Genomic DNA, 24,381 nt, shown 5'->3' with positions numbered 1-24,381 from the left:
TGGCTTTGGGAGACACACAAAATGAGCAATTTACATATGCAACACTGTCTAGTTTTAGCTGAGACTGGACTCTATTGCTTGTGTGTGTGTATTGACTGGTTATTCACTACAGTAGTTCAGGCTGCAGGATTTCGAAATGGCTAAAGAAAATACATTTCTTGCCTATTACCACCATCTGCAACTTCTACCAGCAACGGAAACAAACGCAGGTACAATAGCAAAATATCTGTGAGAGCATTGCTAAAGTGTGACAACATTGTAATGCAATTCGATGTTAATACAAATCAAAACTAGTTAGCACATAATTTATAATCTGAAGGGTTTAATAACAGTATTTGGTTATGGTTACACTTGAATTAGTTTCAAAAAAGATGTAATTATAAAGAAGTATCGACCATACATTGACCAGGCTCAATAAGAAGAGATTTGATTGTTACATCATTACCGTTTTTTACTTATACTTCAGAAAGGATGCATTAAACTGATCAAAAGTGACAGTAAAGACTTTTAATTTCAAATAAATGCTGTTCTTTTGAGCTCTCTATTCATCAAAGAGTTTCCACAACATGTTAACCAAGTTTTCAATGTTGATAATAATCAGAAATCAAGCAAATCATCATATTAGAATGATTTTGGGAGGATTATGTGACACTGAAGACTGGAGTAATGATGCTGAACATTAAACAATAATAAATTCCAATTTAACATATATTAAAATTAGTGGTGGGACGTTATCAGCGTTAACGTGCTGCGTTAACGTGAGACTCTTATCGGGCGATAAAAAAAATATCGCCGTTAATCTATTCTCAAAGTTGGGTTGGGAGCTGGGTCTATCTATACTACACAAGCTATGATGACTTTCACCTTGATATTTTAGCGCAGATGTATACGTAGCCGAATTCGGTTCGGTGTTCGGTACGCATTTTCAAACCGAACGGTTCGTTGGACCATTTTTCCTGCCGACCAAAATTTCGTTATTTCAAATGTAGGCTAGTGATGGGAAGTCCGGTTCTTTTCCGCGAACCGGTTCTTTCGGACAGTTCGTTTCAATGAACCGGTTCAAAAAACCGGTTCACCAGTTCTTTTACGTCATCACGTAATGACGTCAATTCTATCATCCCGGCGTATAAATATACATTCAAATAAAGGCATTTGTAATCATAACTTCAGTTAAATAATAGTACTCATCGTCATAATCATCTTGGATAGGTTTCTTACATTTACGTTTTGAAAATGAACCCAGTAGGCCCAAGGCAATGCGCAAACGCGGATGTTTTACATGTCTTAAAGTGAATAAACTGGTCTTCATCATTTTTATTTTATTTGTAATTAAATAAACTTACATTTCGCCGCTTAAACTTACATTCGGCCCCTCATTCAAGTCCTTGGTTCACCCGTGCTCATGTAACAGCACAGCACGCAGTATATAAACACAGCATCAGTTGGCCAAAAGAAAGTTCGGTTCAGAGACGGTGCGATCACGCATGCGCAGTCTCTCCAGCTCATCGGTTCTCCGTATCGAACGTGTCCGAAAGAAACAGTTCTCGGTTCTGTACTGGTGATCCGAGAACTGCTGCAACAACCAGTTCTTGACTCGAGAACCGTAGCATATGCCTGTGTGTGAGCTGAAAACTACTGAAACCTTACTAGGCTAATTCAGTCGACAAAACTAAAAACTCGATGCATGTCTGACTCCAGTAGGCTATGTTTAATACGTTATGTTTTGATTAACACATTATAAACATTTAATTTGCACCCTTTAAAACCTTGGAAAGAGTTTACGTCAAAAATGTATATCAACTTACTTAGAAATTAAATGATCTGTTCCTGAAAATAATGTTTTAGTATAATAATAAATGTTTAGTTTTATAATCTATTCATTGTTTCCAATCTTTAAAATAATACAGTGAAAAGGTAGTAGCCTATGTGATAAACATGTTTCTAACATGTTTTATTTTGTTACACTTATTGATGTTCAATAAAATACTTAAGAAACATGCATTTCGTCCCTCTGAAAAAATTGCACGCATGCTCAGCTCATCAGCTCATCGGTTCTCCGTATCGAACGTGTCCGAAAGAAACAGTTCTCGGTTCTGTACTGGTGGTCCGAGAACCGCTGTATACCTGTACGTTCGGTAGTGCGCGCATGCTCAGTATCAACTGCTCGTGCTCATCACTTCTCTCAGCACAACATGTCTCAGTTCAGTGAACTGTTGGATTTACTAGAGTAACATATATGCCTATTTCGGGATATTGGTTTATTTTGAGTCGAAGGGACTGTCAGGACTCAGGCATGTCCGAAAGTGAGTAACTTAACTTGTGGATCAGCGCTGACGCAAGACGCGAACTGTTTCGAACGATTCAGTCCGATTTAGTGTACTGGTTCGACCAGTTCACTAAAAAGAACCGGTTCAAAAGAACGATTCGTTCACGAACCGGCCATCACTAATGTAGGCGCGTCGCGCGTGGCAAGCGCGCTCACGGACGTTAAGAGACGCTGGCGCGACCATAACATTGTCCGACATCAAATGGCAAACGTAATGTAAGCGGAACGAAACTGAGCTACTCGTTATTGTGTGGTTGACGGGCCGTTGTTTATCAGTTTGGACCAAAGCAGCGCGAGCCGATCGTGATCATGCAACACTGTTAGCCTACTACACGAACAGTGTTTGTGTAGTGTTGATAACTAAGAGATCCAGTAAAGAAAGCATTTGAATTCGCCACAGAAGTAATAACATCGCTGCGAGATCTAGTGAAACATTCACATTTCTCCGTTATTAACGGATCAAACAGTGCCTAAACCTGCTGGGTTCTCAAGTTTTATCAAAAGCTTGGAGTGAGATCACATGTGGTTGGGGGAGGAGCCTAATGGAGCCCCGCCCCCACCTGTCCCCGCCCCCCCCATTTTACCCATTGTTCATAATTAACCAGCACAAATTGAAATTATAACAATTGGTAAATCTAATAAATGACAGAGCAATTCATCACATCAAATATACTCTTTAATGTTATATTTCAAAATTCCAAATAAGTTATACAAAAATTACAAAAATATAACAAATTGCTCCAAACAGTTTGGAAAAACAAATATTTTTGCATTTTGAATGTGTCTAGTTGAAACGGCATAATGATTTATTGTGTGGTGGGACATTGTGAACAAATTACATATTAGTGTATTATTAAGGTGTGTGCGTGTGTGTGTGTGTGTGTGTGTGTGTGTGTGTGTGTGTGTGTGTGTGTGTGTGTACACAAGAGTACACACTCCAGCTTATGAAATGTGTTTTGTGTTGTAAGTGTTTGAAAAATACAAATGCAATGGCAATGATTAATGTATGTTTTGACAGGATATAAAATATTACCCAGAGCACTCTGCTTTAATACGTATGTAGCCTTAATGTAACTAGAAATACTATTAATACAGTATAATATATAATTTAAAATAAAATAAAATAAATACATTTAAATTTATTTAAAATAAAATGAAATAAAAAGAAATACATCTTCATTCCTTCCCATACCCACTAACATTTCCCTTAGTTTCAGATAACGTAAGCTAGCCAAACTGAGCCAAAGCTTCTGGCCTGGTTGCAGAGTAGTTGTAGAGTTTTTGACTGCATCAATAATAATGTATACGATGGGCTATATATTAAATGTTCTAGCCTTAAAATGTTAGACAAGCTTTCTTCCAACTTACCTTCTCCATCATCACGACGTGTGTTTGCGCGATCTTGTTGGTTACCTAGTAACGAACGAACGCAATCTGGCCGAGATACGTGCTGGCGGCAGGAAACTTCACTTTGTGTGCCTGCGCCTCGTATACAACGTTATATATAAAGCTTGTAGGACAACTTGGTTGGCATTGCCTTTTCAGCGTGAGAAATACACGGTGTGGCGTGTGAGCGTGTGAACTGGTTGAATTGCGTGTGTCTCACGCCCAATGCGTGAGACTTGAGAACCCTAAGAAACATTGTGCCACGAATGAACTATCCAGTTGTCCACAGATCTGCAACATTTACCATGGATTTACTGTAGTAACACAAACTGCAACCATGGAAGTTTGGCAGGAATAGTAGGCTATAATGCTTTCAAGTAACATTACGTTGGTTTTATTTTGACATTATGAATAAAATTGCTGCCCTCAAATGTTAATCTGAACTAAAAATAGAGCTTTGTTTATAACTACTACAATATTAGGCTACATTTATTTTCTTCCAAGGAGTTGTTTTGTTTTATATGCTCATAAGAAGAGTCAATTATAGCTCCATCATTGCTCAAAGTAAAAAAAAAATGTAAAAAAAAATCATACTTTATTATGTTAGTTTTAATAATAAAATAAAAAAATCTGCCATTTCTTCACAAGTTCTTTTAAATGTCACTTTGTATTTAAGAAACACGTGCCCTTTAGTCATTATTTGGGTAGCTCACATATTCTGAATGCCTTCGGCAGAATTCAAATGAGCCATTTTAATCTAGATTAATTCCAAGATTACACTGAGATTAATCTAGATTAAACATTTTTATCTATGCCCACCACTAATTAAAATACAAAACAGTTTATTTATAAGACTGTGAGGTGTTTGATAACTGTATTCAAATTCTGCATATTTCTGTATATATACCTGTTAGACCTACCTGGAAGTCTTAAAGCACTGTTCACAAGGTTACATGGGTCAACAACAACAACAACAAAAACGTGCATTTTGACAGAAAAAAAATCTGAACCGGTCTGACGGGGCCAAAGAAAAAAAAAGAGCCCTCATATATTGAAGGGCAGGGAAATGTGACATTTATTATAATGGGTTTATGTAAAAATTGTTTTAAGTTCACTTAAATTAAAAGTTGTTATATTTTTTAAAGCCTAATAAATGTTAAAATTTATAGCTTTCAATGGCTATAATCAATGGTTAAAATTGAGGGGGAAAAAATCTATTATATACAGAGACATCAGTAGCAGTATGGTGTTGGCCTTCTTTCATAAAAAAAAAAAAAACATTAAACAAATATTTAAAATATAGGCTACTGTTTTTATGTTGTTTCTACATTAATTTGGAGATTACATATGATATTATTACAATATAAAAATGATAAAATGAATCCACTGCTCTTGTCTCATATGAGGCTGGGACTCTAAATCGTGTTCGGTGCTCGTCTGGACGAAAGAACCGTTTACAAGGCTTTGCTCGAACTTTTGCTGTTTCGTTAGAACTGGTCACTCTGTTGTTGCTTGCGCAAACCAAATGGTGGCGCTGTGGGTGCAAACGTGCAGATTAAGGGCCGGTAATATTATAATATTATATAATAAGAGTATATAAGAGTATATACTCTTCATACGTCAGAAGGGGAGCAAAATCTGATCGGCTTATTGTTTGACATGCTTGCAGAGAAAGATTTACCAAAACAAAGTTACTGGGTTTTCACTTTTCATGTTTTCAGGGTTGGTAGATGACCCGATTATAGCAATTCAACACGGAAAAAGTCTGATTTTCATGATATGTCCCCTTTAATGTTAGGTGCAATTAATCAAGATTACTCACAGAAAAATGTGCGATTAATTAGTTTTTTATTTTTTTTTATCGATTGACAGCACTAGTTCTACAGCATATATGTGACCCTGGACCTCAAAACCAGTCACATGGGTACATTTTTTTAAATTGAGATGTATATATCATCTGAAAGCGGAATAAATAAGTGTTTTATTGATGTATGGTTTGTTAGGATAGGATAATAGTTGGTCGAGATATGACTATTTAAAAATCTGGAATCTGAGGGTGCAAAAAAATCGAAACATTGAGAAAATCTCCTTTAAAGTTGTCCATTTATGTTCGCGATTGTGCTGCATTCACTCACAAAAATAAATGTTTTATATATTTACGGTAAGAAATTTACAAAATATCTTCATGGAACATGATCTTTACTTAATATCCTAATGATTTTTGGCATAAAAGAAAAATCGATAATTTTGCCCCATACAATGTATTGTTGGCTATTGCCACAGATATACCCGTGCGACTCGTGACTGGATTTGTGATCCAGCAGGGTCATATATAATGTGTGTTCCAGCACTTACTTGTGCCCGAGCTCATGTGCGACAGTGAACGCCAGAGGAAGGCCTGTGTCTTCATTAATACTGCAGCTGCGATGAGGTTGACACATTCCAGCAACATGAGACAGTCCCAGTGTCTCACACGGCTTATTGATGGCGGCACAAATGTCTTTCCTGCGTCACAGAAAAGATGCATTATATACTGTATAAGTAAAGCAATGTAAAACTGGTTAGAGTTCGGCCAGATGTACCTAGTGATCAAGACAGCCACATCATGATGGACTGGATGATCGTCATCCTTCATGTTAATGCCCTTCTGCCACTTACAGAAGCTGTTCAGGCTGTTGTCTGCATGATGGGTGATTTTCAAATCCTCCTGATAATGAACGATAGTATTAAATACATAAAGGAAATTTGTATTTACATCTATGTACAGTATGCAAGTATGAAATAGGATTGAGTTTAAAGAAGAAATACAGTTTAATTATTAAACTTGCGTGGATTTGTGTGAAAGGCAATTAGAAAATATGTTTTATTGCAGCTTTTATTAAAGATATCATGTTGTAGAATGAGAGTTTAATACAACTCTAATATTTTTTACTTTATAAGGTGAAAATGGGGGGTTGCATAGTAAACACAATGCATATAAATAAAACTCAATGGAAACCTTAATGCAAAAAAGCTTAATTTTAAGGAAAAGCTTTCTATGTTTGTGGCATTCACAGCCTAACACAATTTATAAATTGATTTTCGTGTGCTTCTTTGAAGAAGGCATATTTGAGCACATGGCATTTAAAATCAATCTGGATTGCATTTCCTAAAAGCATTGTTAGCCGACTTTTCCCGAAACCATCGTCTCCTGAGGAGACACTAACGCTATATTTACAGGAGTGACAACCATATTTAGATAAAGTCTACGTAGTGTGTACAGAAACAAGTAGATGTTAAATGACGCATTGTTCTCATTGTTCATATGTCTCTGTTCTCCAGATGTGGAGCAACTAAATCACAAGCAAATCAGTTTTCTTCACTTTAGTTAGACCTGTGGTCCACGGGTTAATATTAATATTACGTTGGGCAGAAGAAACTAAAACCAAATGACCAAATAAACAGTATTTATTCATGTTTCTTGTTTGCAGCCTTGAATCCAAACTCTTCACTATCACTATGTCAATAAACACATTACAGGAGTGACTCCTGTCAATATCATAATAATAATAATGATATTTTAAACAATTATTTATTGTTTATCACCAAGCTCTAACTCACCATGCAGCAAATGCGAGTAAAAATATAGGCTTTGGCAAGCAAATAACTAATTATTTATGTATGTGTCAAACCCAATACAGCATCTCGTGTGATATGCGTTTGTGATATGGAAAATGCACCACCGCCAAGTCTAACTGATGCTTTTTGGCACTTTTCTCTCTTCAGAACACCATGTGGCGACACAAATGGGAAAAGTGAGGAACTGTGATAACCGACATAAATCAGAGATGGTTGAATAGGGGATTCACTACTGCATTTAAACACACTCCTAAAACCATGTGTGTGTGTGTGACCTTAGTGCACCAGCTCTGTTTTACAGCATTGATGTTGATTCAGAACGACTGCATGTATTTATAGAGCAAGGGTTTGCATGTCTGCTGTGTCATCTCACTTACCTCGTCTTTCTCCAGCAGAATGAGACGCACGACAGCAATGTTGATGGCATTTCCGATGCTGGCATCCCGAAACAACCCTGCCACCTACAAAACACAGCATTCACACTTATGAAAAGCAACATTGCAACCCTTCTACTACAGTGATCGACATTGTAAAAAATTATCGTGATTTTAACGGTAAAAAAACTGTAAAAACTGCTACGATGATAAACTGTTAATTGGTTAACAAGAGTTTCCGTACTATATATGGTGAATAACTGTGATATATCTAACCATACATTTAATGTAATTTTACAGTAAAATTGACAGTTTTTGGAAGTGAGAAAGAAGTCATTGTATAATTTGATGTTACATAACGTTTGATGTATTTTTGTGTAAATAATTGTCTTCATAGTTTTTCTTCGTTTTTTTAGCGCAATTTTCCACCGGACAAATGTTACATTTAATCTTGTTAGATTAATGTTTAATGCATTTTTAAAATGTCATGTGTGTTACCATGATGATGTTTAGTGTTTGTGTGAATGACACCGTGTAGCTTCTATATAATAGTATTAACTTTCTTGTGAAAAAGCTTTGATGCACCATGTGACTCTCATCACCACTGTGATTGGTGGTTGTCAGTGTATTACAAAGGTACCAAACATATATTAGTACGTCAATAGTTCGGTAAATTAGCATTATATCAGATAATGAAATATGTTTTTTTTTACTGTTGATTTAAGTCTGTAAAACCTAAAATGTTCATACCGTATTTTTTACGGTAAATTTCTGGCAACCACAGCTGCCGTTTTTTTACCGTATATTTTACGGAATTGTTTTATAGTGTATCCATTCTGGTTCAAAAACTCTAGAGAAAAGCTAGAGAAATGAAAAAAAAAAGCTAGTGAAAAGTATGTGACAGCCGTGTGCCTATGATCTGGCCACTGACTACAGGGAATGTAGTCCCAGTTTTTAATGAATGGCAAGGGGAGTGAAATCCCAGAGTCGCTGCTTTCAGAAAATGTGACATAATCACAGACTTTAAAGGGCGCTGACAGAGGTCATCACATATCTTTACAGGTGTTTAGATGAAAGTCGGGGAGCTGAAGACCCCTAAATAAGTTCTAGGAATGACACTGAACGAAGGCGCTTCGCAGAAAAAGAGCTTCTTTTGATGAAGTTCTGCTCTCGCATCAAAGCTCTCCTTGAGGTAAATGCGGTCTGAAATGTGAGAGGCGTTTTCTATGCCTCGGTGGTGCTCATTACAAAATGTTCCATTGAATCAATGAGGCACCTTTGATGCTGTTCTGTCCTTTTGAGGTGAAGCAACTTCAGCAAACATGTGAACGACACCCTGAAAGACTTCTTAACTTCAGATTTTACAGGTTTCGGGTGCAAATGTTACAGTTACAGCGATCAAGCTTGCATGGAATATAATGGCAGATATACTTAGGTTAGAGATCTAAAACAAATAAAGGAACCTTTTTTAAAGGGGTGGTGGATTATGATTTTAATTTTCTAACTTTAGTGAGTGTGTATTGTTGCTGTTTGAGCATAAACAACATCTGCAAAGTTACGACGCTCAAAGTTCAAAGCAAAGGGAGATCTTTTCTTTTAAAGAAATTCCCTTTTAAGGACTACAACAAACGGCTGGTTGGGACTACACCACATTCCTACCGGGTTAGTGACATCACTAACCCTAAAATTTACATAAACCCCGCCCCCGGAACACGATTTATAGATTATCAAGACAGAATATGCTAATCAATGACAAGAAGATAACTACACATTAGCAACATAAATTCACCAACTAACCATTCAGAAACGTTGACTACATGTTGTCACTTCTTGAGTCTCTCCATCTTTCTGACTTCGGTTTGAACATAAAAGGCTAAAGGTTTTTGAAATTTCCAGTGCATGTCTGTGTGAGGTAAAAGGACACAAGCTGTTGTAGCTCCGCCCCCTGTGGCGGGAGCAGCAGCTCATTTGCATTTAAAGGGACGCACGCAAAAAAGGTGCGTTTTTGCTCACCCTCAAAAAGACAATGCTATAACATGCTATATAAAAATATCTGGGGTATTTTGAGCTAAAACTAAGCTTCAATGGGGGGAAGATCATTCATTGTTGCTGCACCCAAACTATGGAACTCTCTCCCCTGATCACTCTGTTGTCTGTTCTGTTAATACTATTTCTGAATTTAAAACTATGCTCAAAACTCACCTGTTTTCTGAATGTTACCATTCTTAAGTTGTATCATTCCGTTGTGTCTGATTGTATTCTGCTGTATGCTGCCGCATCTACATAATTCTCCTTTACTGTACTTTTACTATCATCTACCTACTGTTGTTTTGTTTGTTATCATTGTCCATTGCCATAATTGTTGCTTGTTCATTGTAAAGCATCCTTGAGCCCTGGAAAGGTGCTATATAAATAAAACTTATTATCATTATTATTATTTTGCATTGTCATATTGTTAGCTTAGATCGTGCTAAAATCAAATGGTGCTAAAAATAATTCTGTGAAGCACAAACTGTGCTGGTTTGTTCAAAATCAGTAACTCACAAGGATCCGCTAAGAAACTTCGGTAACACTTTTTTTTTTTACAGTGTCCTTGTTACATATGTTACATGTACTTACCAAAGTAATAACAGTAAATTATGCAGAATTACATAATCCTATCCCTATAGTAAGTACATGTAGTTGCTTAATATTACTAAGTGCTTAAATATATAATTACACTGTAACAATGACACCTTAAAATAAAGTGTAACCGAGACTTCATAAGGTACAGTCATCTTTTATTTGCATTCCTCCCTTTGAAAATTAGGTTCTGAATCATTACCTTCTTCACCTTCTTCAACAGTACATAAAAACAACTCAAATACAGCAGCAATGAGTTTATAATGCCAGAACTAAACCCCTGCCAACTCGGATAATGGAAGGTTTCCCCTTTATTGAAGGTTCTTGTTCTTCAATACCAACTAAGTGTCTGCAATGGAAAACTTTTTTTCCCCTGAGGGGCTTTTCCCTCCTCAAAAACAGAAGCCAGACGAAGCATACAGAGTATATTTTGGAAAATGTACCTAACAGACTGGATCTGTAACATGGTCAGCTGACTTGGATCCAGCTAGCAACTAAAGCGCTGCTGCCTAAAGGACATTGTTGCTATTTGAGGAGAAGAGAGTCGGAAAGCTAAAGGGAGGAAATGAGGATAGTTTAAAACAGCACATCAGAGTTAAGAAGAAAAAACGAAAAGTGTGGATTTGGAAACTTTTCAGATTTTTTTGTGGGTGTTCCTGGCAAGTCTAATCATAACTAGGATCTTATGATTATAAATTGGCACTATTTTGCAATTAACATAAGCTGGATGAACAGTACAAACAACAGTATTTGAAAAGATAGTATATATATATATATAAGAAAATGTGGGAAGTGAAAGCTGCCAGAACTATGCTAGGATGTTTTAGGTTGTTGCTTAAAGTGTTATTACCTTTCATGCTGTGTGTAATACAGCTGTTTGAGAATGTAAAATGTCTGCAGAGTTTTAAACATCAAAGCGCACAATAAATAAAGTTATTAGCCGTGTTTCCATTACCCTTCAAATTGCGCAAATTCTAATTGCGAATTAGAAATACGCCCAATGGAAACATGTCAATTTCGCATTAGTTTCTGGGTGTTTCTCCCTCACTTCTGCTTCAAGGTTCTCGATAAATTGTGGCATTTCTTTGTTGTTTAGAATCTAGTATTCCTGTATTACTTTTGTCTTTTATAAGTTTAATGAAGAACTCTGTCTGGTCTTCTATCCAAATACACCGCATCTTCTTTAAAGAAGGATCGGTCAGGTGACCTGTAAATGGGAAAAAAACTGTTTCCATTGCAATTTTTTGAAATTACTTTTTTGAATTGCCTGAAAAACCACCACATGCGACCATAAAAACATTTTTGCGTAATATATGGGAGTTTTTGTCAAATTGACATGTTTCCAATGGGAGTGTTTTCAATTCGAAATTTCAATTTGCGCAATTTGAAGGGTTAAAGAAACGCGGCCAGTGATAGTGATTCTCGCCATGAATTAATTTATTCATAAATATGACTGTTACTCACAATATTCATGACAGAGAGCACATAGCTCACAACTCCTTTGCTTCCATGGTACTCCACCATTTTAGAATCAGCCACTACCAGAGTCTCGACCCACTTCTCAGAGCTGATGGATCTCTGTCTAATGCGCCTGCGCCGCTGCCGTCTCTCCCAGCGCTCTCGTTGCCTCTCCACCTGCTCTGCCTCTCCTAAAGGACCTAAAGAGAGGGAGAAATCACACTGGATGAAGGGAATGATGTGACATCTGGGCAAAATTATTTAGCCTCATTGAATCCCTGGGCCCTATCATACATCCGATGCAATGCAACGCCAGGCGCGACACAGGTGTTTTATTCTAGTTTCAGCCCGACGCAGTTATTATTTTTTTTAGTCCTGCGGCACATTGTTTAAATAGCAAATGCATTTGCGCCCATGGGCTGCTGATCTGAAAAAGAGGTGTTTTAAGGAGCATTGTTGGCACGTTGCTATTTTGAGGCAACTGATATAGACTGAGCCATTGAGCAACTGAAACCTGGTCTGAAGTCAATGGCGGATTATTTTTTGTTATTTAAAGAGCTCATTAGTAATATGAGCCTATAGGCGGGTCTACAACGCACACACACTCTGCTTATTACACACACAGGGAATCGCAGCAGCACACAAACATGCCAAATATTAAAAATAAAAAGATTACAATGTAATAGATTATTATTGTGTACATAAAGATATGGTGGACTCCGGCTTGTCCTGTAGATGGTCTGTTTACGAGCTTTAACCTCATGCACAAGCAGATCCATTTGCTCGCTAGAGAAGAGTCTTTCCACTTGCAAATTCCTCCATGTAAATAGCGAATCCGCCATGAAGCGAGCGCAACTGGCTTTTAAAGGGAATGGGAGATGAGACTCTGATTGGTTTACGCCCAAAACACACCCATTACTCATTAAGAATATAGAGACAACATTTTAGACCATGCGCCGGTAGCGCAGACCATTTTTCCCGTCGTTAAACTAGCAAAAGTGGATTCACTTGTGTGCCGTGCGCTTTAGACCATGTGCTTAGATCCTTAAAATAGGGCCCTAAGTCTGACCTCTGACCCCACAGGTGGCGTTGACTGTGTGCTCCCCGAACAGAGGCTGCACCAGCTGGCGTTCTGATTGGACAGCATGTCGCTTATAGATGGCGTGAGCCTGTGGGTTTGACTCTTCTTGTGCCGTCTCCAGTGGACTAATGAAAAATTCCTCTTCTGAGAGCTTGAACAGCCCTGTCTAGAGAGAACAGAACAGGTCAAAGCAACAGGACACACAATTAAACAGCTTAAGTACACATTCACTTTACATAATTACATAATTATTATCACTCAGCTTCTAACTGAAACTAAATAAAATAAAATAAGAATTTACAGAAATATAAAAATATATATAAAAAAATATCTAATTTCAGCTATTTGCCAATGCAATTATTTATAAAAAGGTTTTTTGTTAAATATATTTATCATGGTAAAATGTATATATATATATATATATATATATATATATATATATATATATATATGTATGTATTTATTTATTTATTTGGACAAAGATAAGGTTATTTCATATTGTAAAATGTTGTAAAATGCTAAATTCTTTTTTTTCACCTCTTCCATAATTTAAGAATTCAATCCAGAAATTGTGTGCTTATCATTGAAGAGGTGTATTCAAGACATTGTATGTATAAATTGCATTTTTTATGTATTTTCTAATACAAACATTCTAAGAAATAGTCAAGTCACATGTGTCAAGTCACTAACCGTAAATCAGTTTGCTATATATTTATATGAAAAAAGACAAATGTTACATGATCCCTGGTTTGTGTTTCTTGTTTTTGCTATTTGGACTTTTATTTTGAAGTGTATTTTCTGTCCCAATCATTCACATCCTCATCATTAACTCCAGCATAATAGAACGGTTAGGTTTTATAGGCCAGGTCCAAAAACCCACAAAACACAAGAAACACAAAACCAAGGAACATGTAACAACAGGGTAAGCTTTTTGTCTAGACTAAGTGGAATGATGCGATTTACCCAAGTAGGATTTTTTTCTGGATTACCTAGATCACCTGTATCAACATCCTTTGTTCAGCCTGAAACAACATTCCTTCCAAACAGTCACAGCTTTAACCTTAACTCTAACCTCTGACCCAGGGATGTCCAAACCTTCTCCAGGAGGTCTTGCAGAGTTTAGCTCCTACTTGTCTCTACACACCTGCCTGGATGTTTCTAGTATGCCTAGTAAGACCTTGAGGTTCAGATGTGTTTAATTGGGGTTAAAGCTAAATTTCGCAAGACAATGGCCCTCCAGGAGCAGGATTGGACACCCCTTCTCTAACCCTATCCTACTCACAGGGAGAATTACAGGAATGTTTCACTGTGAACCAGAACCAGACGTGGTGCGATAAAATTCCAGTAACAAGCAATTTGTCTATCCACACTAGATGAGGCAAGTGTACTGCACTCGCAACCAAATCGATTCAAAATCACAGCCAATTAAAAGAGCGCCCCTAGAGGCAAAGTTGCTCAGAATGAGGAGTTCTACCATATTGTATGAATGTCGAGTGCATGTGCGAAAAAACGCGTGAAAAACCTTGTCTTACAGCTGCTCGAAATTCTTTGCCCGATGTTTTTCAAGATACGCAAATGTCCTCGTAGACAATCGTGGCACGTTGGACAAAGACACTGCATGCCAGTTTTGGACCAACTGTTGCATAGCTATTGTCGTTTTTGTTTTTTTCCCCATTTTTTTTTTGCCCATACATAGGTGTACCAATTTTGGGATGTAGGGATGTAGTGAAAGTGTCCATGCCCACTTCGTATGTTTTAGCGTCCCGTTCGGATGTGTATCTAAATTTCGACTGTTTTTGATAATTAATGACAATCAGACTCCAGAGAATCTCTCTGCATAGGTTTGGTTCCAATCAGGTGAAAAACCTAGAACTAGTTTGCATTCGGTTTTTCGAAAAATCCGAAATACTCGAATCGATTCACAAATTTCAAAAATCAATATTCTAAATGTATAATAATGTGATGATGTAATTTCAAAGAAGGCGACAGTGCAGTGCCCACCAGACAGCTTAGAGAGAGCACAGGCTTGCAACGGAGGAAGCATTATGAATGAAGCTTTTACTTGACAACAGCAGTTCATATCAATATCTTAACAAATAGAAAATAGCCTTAAGTAATGTTTAGTTTAGTTAATCGAGCACGCGTCAAGCTTTTCTTGGGATTTCAAAAGATTCCCACCACTACCAATGTAATTGCTAAATAATTGGGTTCCAAGGATTCCAAAATAATTGCTTTTAGCGCCACCATTGAGCCGATTGGGACGAGCCTTGGTGACATTGTAGACGGGGTGGGTACTACCATCCCTCAAAGTTTCAACTTTCTACGACTTATGGTTTGGTCTGCCTGAACACTTTTAGGAGAGAATGCTGATTCTTGGAAATTCTAACAATTACAATAGGGTTAAACCCCTAAAAATATTATCAACAATGTTTGATTAAATAATTCCCTATTTTTACAATTCTACATAGGATCATACTGTGACACATCCAAATACAAGTATGCTTATGGACTCACCAGGCCATTGCAGGTGCTCACAGCTGCTTGACCCCAGGTCAGTTTACTGCTCCTGACATCTCCCAAGAAGAAGCAGAGAGAGTGGCCATGACCGTGAACTGTAGACCCTTGCAGGCCACCGTACCTCCGCTCTGTGAGGAATCCAGGCGCTAGTAGATGAGGGTTTAGGGTGAGGTTGAAGTGCAGGTCCTGACCACCATACTGCAGATGGTAAAAAACCCGGGCAAGGCTCTCTTTGTTTTGTGCCGTCTCTCTTCTCTGAATCCGACTCACGCGGTGGGACACAAGATTGGACAAAAACTGTCCTGATGAATCCACTCGGATAGGATGAACAACTTCATAGTTTGGAAATCCATCATCTACAAAAACAACAGGGTAACTATTAAGATAAAAACTGTTACATACCAGAAGTGGAATTGTTAAATAGTTATACTTTGTGCCAAAAGACAAATCGGATGAAAAAAACAACAACATATATTTGTGATCTGAGCCCCATCTTTCAATTTGTGTAGGGTTGCGTCTACCGTTGTTGAGGTTTTACTTAAATTGGGATGTAAAGTTCACAGTTTTTAAAGTGCCCTTATTATGCTACTTTAAAGGGTCCTCCTAATTTTGTTTTGGAGATCTCCTACAATAGGTTATATGCATCCAAGGTCAAAAAAGACTTTCATTTATTTTCTCATAATATACTATGCATTGCGGCATCAGCTCTATTCTCACATCTGAAACGGTTCAATAAAGGCTTCGGTCTCTCTAAACCCCTCCTTTCCAAGATCCTGCTTTGCTCTGATTGGTCAGATGGCTCAGTCTGTTGTGATTGGTCTACTCTGCTCTGATTGGTCAGATGGCCCAGTCTGTTGTGATTGGTCTACTCTGCTCTGATTGGTTAGATGGCTCAGTGTGTTGTGATTGGTCTGCTCTGCTCTGATTGATCAGATGACCCAGTCTGTTATGATTGATCTACTCTGCTCTGATTGGTCAGATGGCCCAGTCTGTTGTGATTGATCTACTCTGCTCTGATTGGTCAGATGGCCCAGTCTGTTGTAATTGATCTACTCTGCTCTGATTGGTCAGATGGCCCAGTCTGTTGTGATTGATCTACTCTGCCCTGATTGGTCAGATGACCCAGTCTGTTATGATTGATCTACTCTGCTCTGATTGGTCAAATGACCCAGTCTGTTGTAATTGGTCGACCTCTTACAGCAGGTCAGAAACCAAGCGGCCATTACCATATCTGATTTTCAGCCCCGGATTTCCTCAACACTTGAATACACAGTGATAAACAGTCACGATGGCGTCGGTTACCGTATCAATTTGAGTGTTAAGTATCAAAAAGACCCCAGCCCTGGAAATATGGGGGGCATAATGGGGTTTCTTTAACTATTATATCTATCAATTTGGTTACTGCAAGTAGGTTAGTAAGCTTTTTGTAAAGTAGTCAATGTAAAGAAATAATAATGAATCAAAAATAATTAGTAAATAATAAATCTTCAGGAATAGTACATAAAAAATAATAATGGGCAGTAAATTAATACAAATACAATAACCTAGGAATTTGTTTTATTTGGCATGCACAAATGAAAATGAAAATGCACAATTTAAATTGACTGTGCTGAAGAGCTGCAAATAACATGCAAAACATGAGCTCATTATTCCAGCCATTACTGCTGTTTGGAGGCTTCTGTAAATATTTAGTTTATACATATGCTTCAACTAAGTTCAATGGTACAAAACTCAAATGTTTAGTATAGTGTCCTGGAAACCACTTAGAACTGCACTGTTGTGGATAAGCACCACTTACTTTTTCCTTCAGGAAATGTAAAAATCATGTATATAGATTGCATTTTACAAACAACTAAATAGTAATGTTTTATGTTGTTCACAACTTCTTATTGTCTTACGATGCACTAAAGTACCAATGAATAATATTTGATCAGAGTTCAAACTTTAAAAGTCTTCAAATTCCCCAAAGATTTTACTAAACGCACTGATTGCAGGATTTCTGGGGATTGTGTGACAGTGTGGCTGCAGTGCAACTGACTAATCATTTCACTTCCTATGACTTGCAAAGCAATTGAATTGTACATTGAATAATTCATGAAACAAATCCATGAATCATCATAAAGCAGTAAGCAGATGTATGTCATTCTATTCAAACAATAGACCAGAATAATTCTTACAGAAGGATTTATAGCAATTCTGCGCCATAGTAAAGACTAAAATATCTAGTCATGACTGCATTCTCTATATTCCTACAATTCTCTGGAGAGTGTGTAAAGAAGTTTAAACAGTCTTTGTTATATGACTTGACTCTGTTCATTGGCAGCCCTGTTGCTTTGACCTCCATGATTGTGGAAACAGAGGGAAACAGCATTATCCCTCAGTGTCCTCCACGAAATGGGATATGGAGTTGCTTCATCTGGGCAAAAATAACTCAAAACCACACAAACGCCTCAGAGAGAACAGTGGCATGTGACATTGATATTTAGAAACAATTCACATTACAGTGTCTTTTTTATCTTACACTTTAATATAGTTATTCACATCAGCACTAAATCACACACACAAAATTGATTACAGGTTGTCCAAAATACTTACTATACTATTAAAAGGGTAAAACACACAGTTTCTGCCAATCTCATGTTAATCTTGAGTACCTATAGAGTAGTAGTGCATCCTTCATATCTCAGAAGAGTCTTTAGTTTTATCTGATTTATAAAAGACATATACAGCTGTACTGGTTCTTTCCAAAACGTTTTCCAATTGAGGAGTATTACTTTTTTGGCAGCAATCAAACCTACCATTAGAGCGAGCTGATGAGTATGAGGGATAGTATCCATTACATCAGGATAGCCAAAAATAGCCAGATTGTGGTCAGGTTGAATGTTAATACTGTACGTGCTTGAAAACAATGAAAAAATGCTAAACCAGAAATCATACAGAATATGGGGCAAAACCTAAATAAATGTGCCAATGTCCCCTCCGGGGTATCTTGCACTTATCGCATTGAGAAGATTTGGAGGGAAATATTTTGTTGGATGGGGTGTATAACTTTGAACTGGATTCATTTATATCTTGAATTTACAGAACAGCTGTTTATTCTCGACAGGCCTTCTTCCCAGATCTCAATAGACACTCAGACACTTCAACGGCCAGCTCAATAGACCAGGCTACTTTAAGGTACAGTAGTTGGTGCATATAGATGTTGCAAAAGCACGAACAGCTACTTTAGAAGATAAAATAGCATTAATTAAATGGTTTTCAGCATAGGCTGTAAGGCTATGTGTGTAAGGCTGGGGAAAAAATAAAAATTGGGGTTTCAATCACCAATACATTTTTGGGTTTCAGGATTTTTTTTAACCAAAATTTGTATAAAGACGATTCTCAACTATGTTATGAAAGATATAACGGAATGAATTGATACACCATTTTACTTTATGCAATATGTGGGTAAAATGGCCGTAAATTAATATTCCCATTCAATGCAATGTATCTATACGTTGTTTCTAATTTGCACATTAATGTGTTCTTGGAGCAACATTTAATGAAAAAAGAAGTGTAGTAATTGGAGTAATAATTAACAACATTTGAATATAATAATATATTAACATTTGATAATAGTATCTAATATTTCATAGGAATATTGATGTATAATTTATTTCCATATTCACTTGTTGTGTTTCCCAAAATGCCTGATAAACATGATTTAAGTCCTGATGTCCTCTACAGTGGACATGTATGAAATCAATGCCCTGTTCTGTAACAAAGGGTTTATGAAATACAATTTGAAAAGTAGTCCGATTTAAATTATAATTACAATATATTATCATATTTCCATAAGAGTGCTACATTTGATCACTAAATTAATGTAAGATATTTTTTAAAGACCAAGGAGAAGTTGTTTTTATGGTGAAACCTCCAAACATCTCTCTGGAAAGCCCTGAATGTGCTTTTTACAGGACACCCAGGTCGTGTCATGTGACATCTATGGTGTCAGAGAAATTCACTAAAATATAATGTCCACTACAGTGGACAAAAGTCTATACCTGGGTCCCATTTAGTAGTATTACTAATATTAGAAACCAATTCAGACGTTACCAAAAAGTAATAATTTCTAGTGTATGATTTATGAACATGAGAATAAAATGAATAATCTGTCAGATGCTGAAGCCTCCAAATATCAACCAAATTTCTAGATTTGAAGTTTGTATGGAGGTAATTGTAGGTGGTGGTTTTGAGGAAAGTATCCATAGGGATCTAAGTATATAACATTTGGAGAGTTTGCATCTGTCATCAAAATTGGGGCCATATTGAGCAAAGTTTATGTCCAGATATAGCCTATATATCTTACCATGGCTTACCATAGTGAACCAGGGTAAGACAAAAACTGCTGATATATTTATTCTTTTAAATGTTGTTCATTTTGAACAAAACATTACATAGTATATTTAATAAACAGCATAGTCCTATATGTTGTTTTAAAATAATAAACAAAGCAAACTTTTTATGAAATATTTCAAATTGCAAAGTGTGATTGTGCTAAAATAAATGCCACTTTAAAATAAATAAATAAATGTCCAAAATACTTTTTGTTCAAGCTCCATTGTGGAGAACTGGACAGGACTGATGATAAATTGAATTTTGTTAATTTTGAACAAAAAGTTAGTAGCCTACTGTAGTGTATCTTTAATAAACAGCATAGGCCTGTATGTTACACAAAGCAAGCTTTTTATGAAATATTGCAAAGTCTGATGTGCTAAAATAAATGGCTCTTGTGGGCACATAGTCTGTTCAAGCTCCATTGACAATCAACTGACAATGAGACAAAACAAAGCTGCAAATCACGGCGTGGGACTGTAATGAGACACAGCTCAGCCCACTCACCTGTGTGTTGATTATCTCCGCTCGTGTTTGAGCTCTCGAGAATGGACAGAAGCCCAGCTGTTATCACAAACAAGAGAGAAAAACTCGCTGGTCCCAGAACTTTCCTCCCGCAGTCCAGCTGAACCATCATGTCAAACTGCACAGAGGGGAAGACAGATCACTCCTGGTACATCTACAGTCCATTTAAATGGAGATGCTTTGAGTAGGAACTTTTGCCTCAGCCTAATGCATCGGTGGTTTGGACCCATCACACAAAAGAACGGTGCATTTATTACGCCAGAGATCTGCAATGATCATCATCAGTCCGAAGCAAATAACCCAGCATGATAAAGTCTGTGAATCTGTGAATCCGGTGCAGGGGCGATTCTGGACTCCGTTAAATCATCTGGGACGACTGGAGTTACTGATGCCGCACACAGAAGAGCAGAGAACTGTGTGTGTCTCAGTAAAACTTTGTCAAAGTTCCGCCCTCTAGTTGGAGGAGGAGGAGGAGGGTTTCTTTGTGCTCAGTGTGTCAGACTGAACTGAACCCGTTCTAGTCTTTGTTTGGTGCTTTCCGTGTTCAGGAACTCTCATCTCGTCATTTAAACACTACTTAACCATTTGACATCGCATAGAGCAGTAGTAGAGGAACGAATGGAAGAGTTCCGTCTGTGCAGTTTTATTTATTGGTTTATGAACACGTCAGTGAATCCAAGAAACATCACAGACGTCTTCATTGCCGTTATAATACTCGATCTGCGTCCATTCTGTTCAATTCCTTTTACTTACGGATTGCTGTTTTTGAACGCTAGCATGTGTCTAGCATTAATGCCAAATACTCATCAGCTTATGTCCCTCGATTAATCCATCAAAGATATCCTTGATCTTAAATCATAATCGTATTATTGTTATTAGCCTATTTGTTAATCTCCACTTGGACATGGAAAATAAATAACTTCTTTTATGTACTGGCATGAAGTTGGTTTGACGTTGGACGTTCGATATTCGCATATTTAGGGACCGTCTCAAAATTACATGCGACATCGGTATAAACGTTTCTAACTTCAATAGCTTTTCAAGACAATGACTTACAGTCATAAAACCAACTGTACACTGTTCACCCAGGTCTCATGTATGATGCACACCTTTTAGATTTTTGATATTCATGACAATAAACGGCTAAATCATATGCAAATATTGTTATGTATTTCACTACTGTATGGGATCATGTACAAAATATGACAATATGTAAAGCTCAATAGCTTTTGAAGACAATGACTTACAGTCATACAACACACTGTACACTGTTCACCCAGGTCTCATGTATGATGCACACCTTTTAGATTTTTGATATTTATGACAATAAACGGCTAAATCATATGCAAATATTGTTATGTATTTCACTACTGTATGGGATCATATACAAAATATGACAATATTTAAAGCTCAATAGCTTTTGAAGACAATGACTTACAGTCATAAAACCAACTGTATACTGTTCACCCAGGTCTCATGTATGATGCACACCTTTAGATTTTTGATATTTATGACAATAAACGGCTAAATCATATGCAAATATCACTATGTATTTCACTACTGTATGGGATCATGTACAAAATATGACAATATTTAAAGCTCAATAGCTTTTGAAGACAATGACTTACAGTCATACAACACACTGTACACTGTTCACCCAGGTCTCATGTATGATGCACACCTTTTAGAGTTTTGATATTTATGACAATAAACGGCTAAATCATATGCAAATATCACTATGTATTTCACTACTGTATGGGGTCATGTACAAAATATGACAATATTTAAAGCTCAATAGCTTTTGAAGACAATGACTTACAGTCATACAACACACTGTACACTGTTCACCCAGGTCTCATGTATGATGCACACCTTTTAGATTTTTGATATTTATGACAATAAACGGCTAAATCATATGCAAATATTGTTATGTATTTCACTACTGTATGGGATCATATACAAAATGACAATATTTAAAGCTCAATAGCTTTTGAAGACAATGACTTACAGTCATAAAACCAACTGTATACTGTTCACCCAGGTCTCATGTATGATGCACACCTTTTAGATTTTTGATATTTATGACAATAAACGGCTAAATCATATGCAAATATCACTATGTATTTCACTACTGTATGGGATCATGTACAAAATATGACAATATTTAAAGCTCAATAGCTTTTGAAGACAATGACTTACAGTCATACAACCAACTGTACACTGTTCACCCAGGTCTCATGTATGATGCACACCTTTTAGATTTTTGATATTTATGACAATAAACGGCTAAATCATATGCAAATATTGTTATGTATTTCACTACTGTATGGGATCATGTACAAAATATGACAATATTTAAAGCTCAATAGCTTTTGAAGACAATGACTTACAGTCATACAACACACTGTACACTGTTCACCCAGGTCTCATGTATGATGCACACCTTTTAGATTTTTGATATTTATGACAATAAACGGCTAAATCATATGCAAATATTGTTATGTATTTCACTACTGTATGGGATCATATACAAAATATGACAATATTTAAAGCTCAATAGCTTTTGAAGACAATGACTTACAGTCATACAACCAACTGTACACTGTTCACCCAGGTCTCATGTATGATGCACACCTTTTAGATTTTTGATATTTATGACAATAAACTGCTAAATCATATGCAAATATCACTATGTATTTCACTACTGTATGGGATCATGTACAAAATATGACAATATTTAAAGCTCAATAGCTTTTGAAGACAATGACTTACAGTCATACAACCAACTGTACACTGTTCACCCAGGTCTCATGTATGATGCACACCTTTTAGATTTTTGATATTTATGACAATAAACGGCTAAATCATATGCAAATATCACTATGTATTTCACTACTGTATGGGATCATGTACAAAATATGACAATATTTAAAGCTCAATAGCTTTTGAAGACAATGACTTACAGTCATACAACCAACTGTACACTGTTCACCCAGGTCTCATGTATGATGCACACCTTTTAGATTTTTGATATTTATGACAATAAACTGCTAAATCATATGCAAATATCACTATGTATTTCACTACTGTATGGGATCATGTACAAAATATGACAATATTTAAAGCTCAATAGCTTTTGAAGACAATGACTTACAGTCATACAACCAACTGTACACTGTTCACCCAGGTCTCATGTATGATGCACACCTTTTAGATTTTTGATATTTATGACAATAAACGGCTAAATCATATGCAAATATTGTTATGTATTTCACTACTGTATGGGGTCATGTACAAAATATGACAATATTTAAAGCTCAATAGCTTTTGAAGACAATGACTTACAGTCATAAAACCAACTGTACACTGTTCACCCAGGTCTCATGTATGATGCACACCTTTTAGATTTTTGATATTTATGACAATAAACTGCTAAATCATATGCAAATATCACTATGTATTTCACTACTGTATGGGATCATGTACAAAATATGACAATATTTAAAGCTCAATAGCTTTTGAAGACAATGACTTACAGTCATACAACCAACTGTACACTGTTCACCCAGGTCTCATGTATGATGCACACCTTTTAGATTTTTGATATTTATGACAATAAACTGCTAAATCATATGCAAATATCACTATGTATTTCACTACTGTATGGGGTCATATACAAAATATGACAATATTTAAAGCTCAATAGCTTTTGAAGACAATGACTTACAGTCATACAACCAACTGTACACTGTTCATATAGGTGTCAGGTATGATGCACACCTTTTAGATTTTTGATATTCATGACAATAAACTGCTAAATCATATGCAAATATTGCTATGTATTTCACTACTGTATGGGGTCATACACAAAATATGACAATATTTAAAGCTCAATAGCTTTTGAAGACAATGACTTACAGTCATAAAACCAACTGTATACTGTTCACCCAGGTCTCATGTATGATGCACACCTTTTAGATTTTTGATATTTATGACAATAAACGGCTAAATCATATGCAAATATCACTATGTATTTCACTACTGTATGGGATCATGTACAAAATATGACAATATTTAAAGCTCAATAGCTTTTGAAGACA

At 36.5% G+C, this 24,381-nt stretch overlaps 1 protein-coding gene across 1 annotated transcript in view; it reads right to left on the bottom strand.

Annotated features, from left to right (window-relative positions):
- adamts7 (a disintegrin-like and metallopeptidase (reprolysin type) with thrombospondin type 1 motif, 7) overlaps nt 1-21,088 on the bottom strand; it is a 75,990-nt gene extending 54,902 nt beyond the window's left edge. Inside the window, exons 1-7 of the mRNA XM_081351459.1 lie at nt 20,264-21,088; nt 15,380-15,738; nt 12,854-13,031; nt 11,791-11,984; nt 7,708-7,791; nt 6,295-6,419; nt 6,068-6,217 (exon numbers count right to left, since the gene is read on the bottom strand). Coding sequence (XP_081207585.1) covers nt 6,068-6,217; nt 6,295-6,419; nt 7,708-7,791; nt 11,791-11,984; nt 12,854-13,031; nt 15,380-15,738; nt 20,264-20,393 — 1,220 coding nt within the window. The 5' untranslated portion in view covers nt 20,394-21,088. The remainder of the gene's footprint in view (nt 1-6,067; nt 6,218-6,294; nt 6,420-7,707; nt 7,792-11,790; nt 11,985-12,853; nt 13,032-15,379; nt 15,739-20,263) is intronic.
- Between the last annotated feature and the right edge of the window lie 3,293 nt (nt 21,089-24,381).

Source organism: Scardinius erythrophthalmus, assembly GCF_964197995.2.
Source record: "Scardinius erythrophthalmus genome assembly, chromosome: 2".
In the NCBI taxonomy this organism is placed as follows: domain Eukaryota; kingdom Metazoa; phylum Chordata; class Actinopteri; order Cypriniformes; family Leuciscidae; genus Scardinius; species Scardinius erythrophthalmus.
Note: the sequence above shows the minus strand (reverse complement) of the source record. Positions and strands in the feature narration are given on the sequence as shown.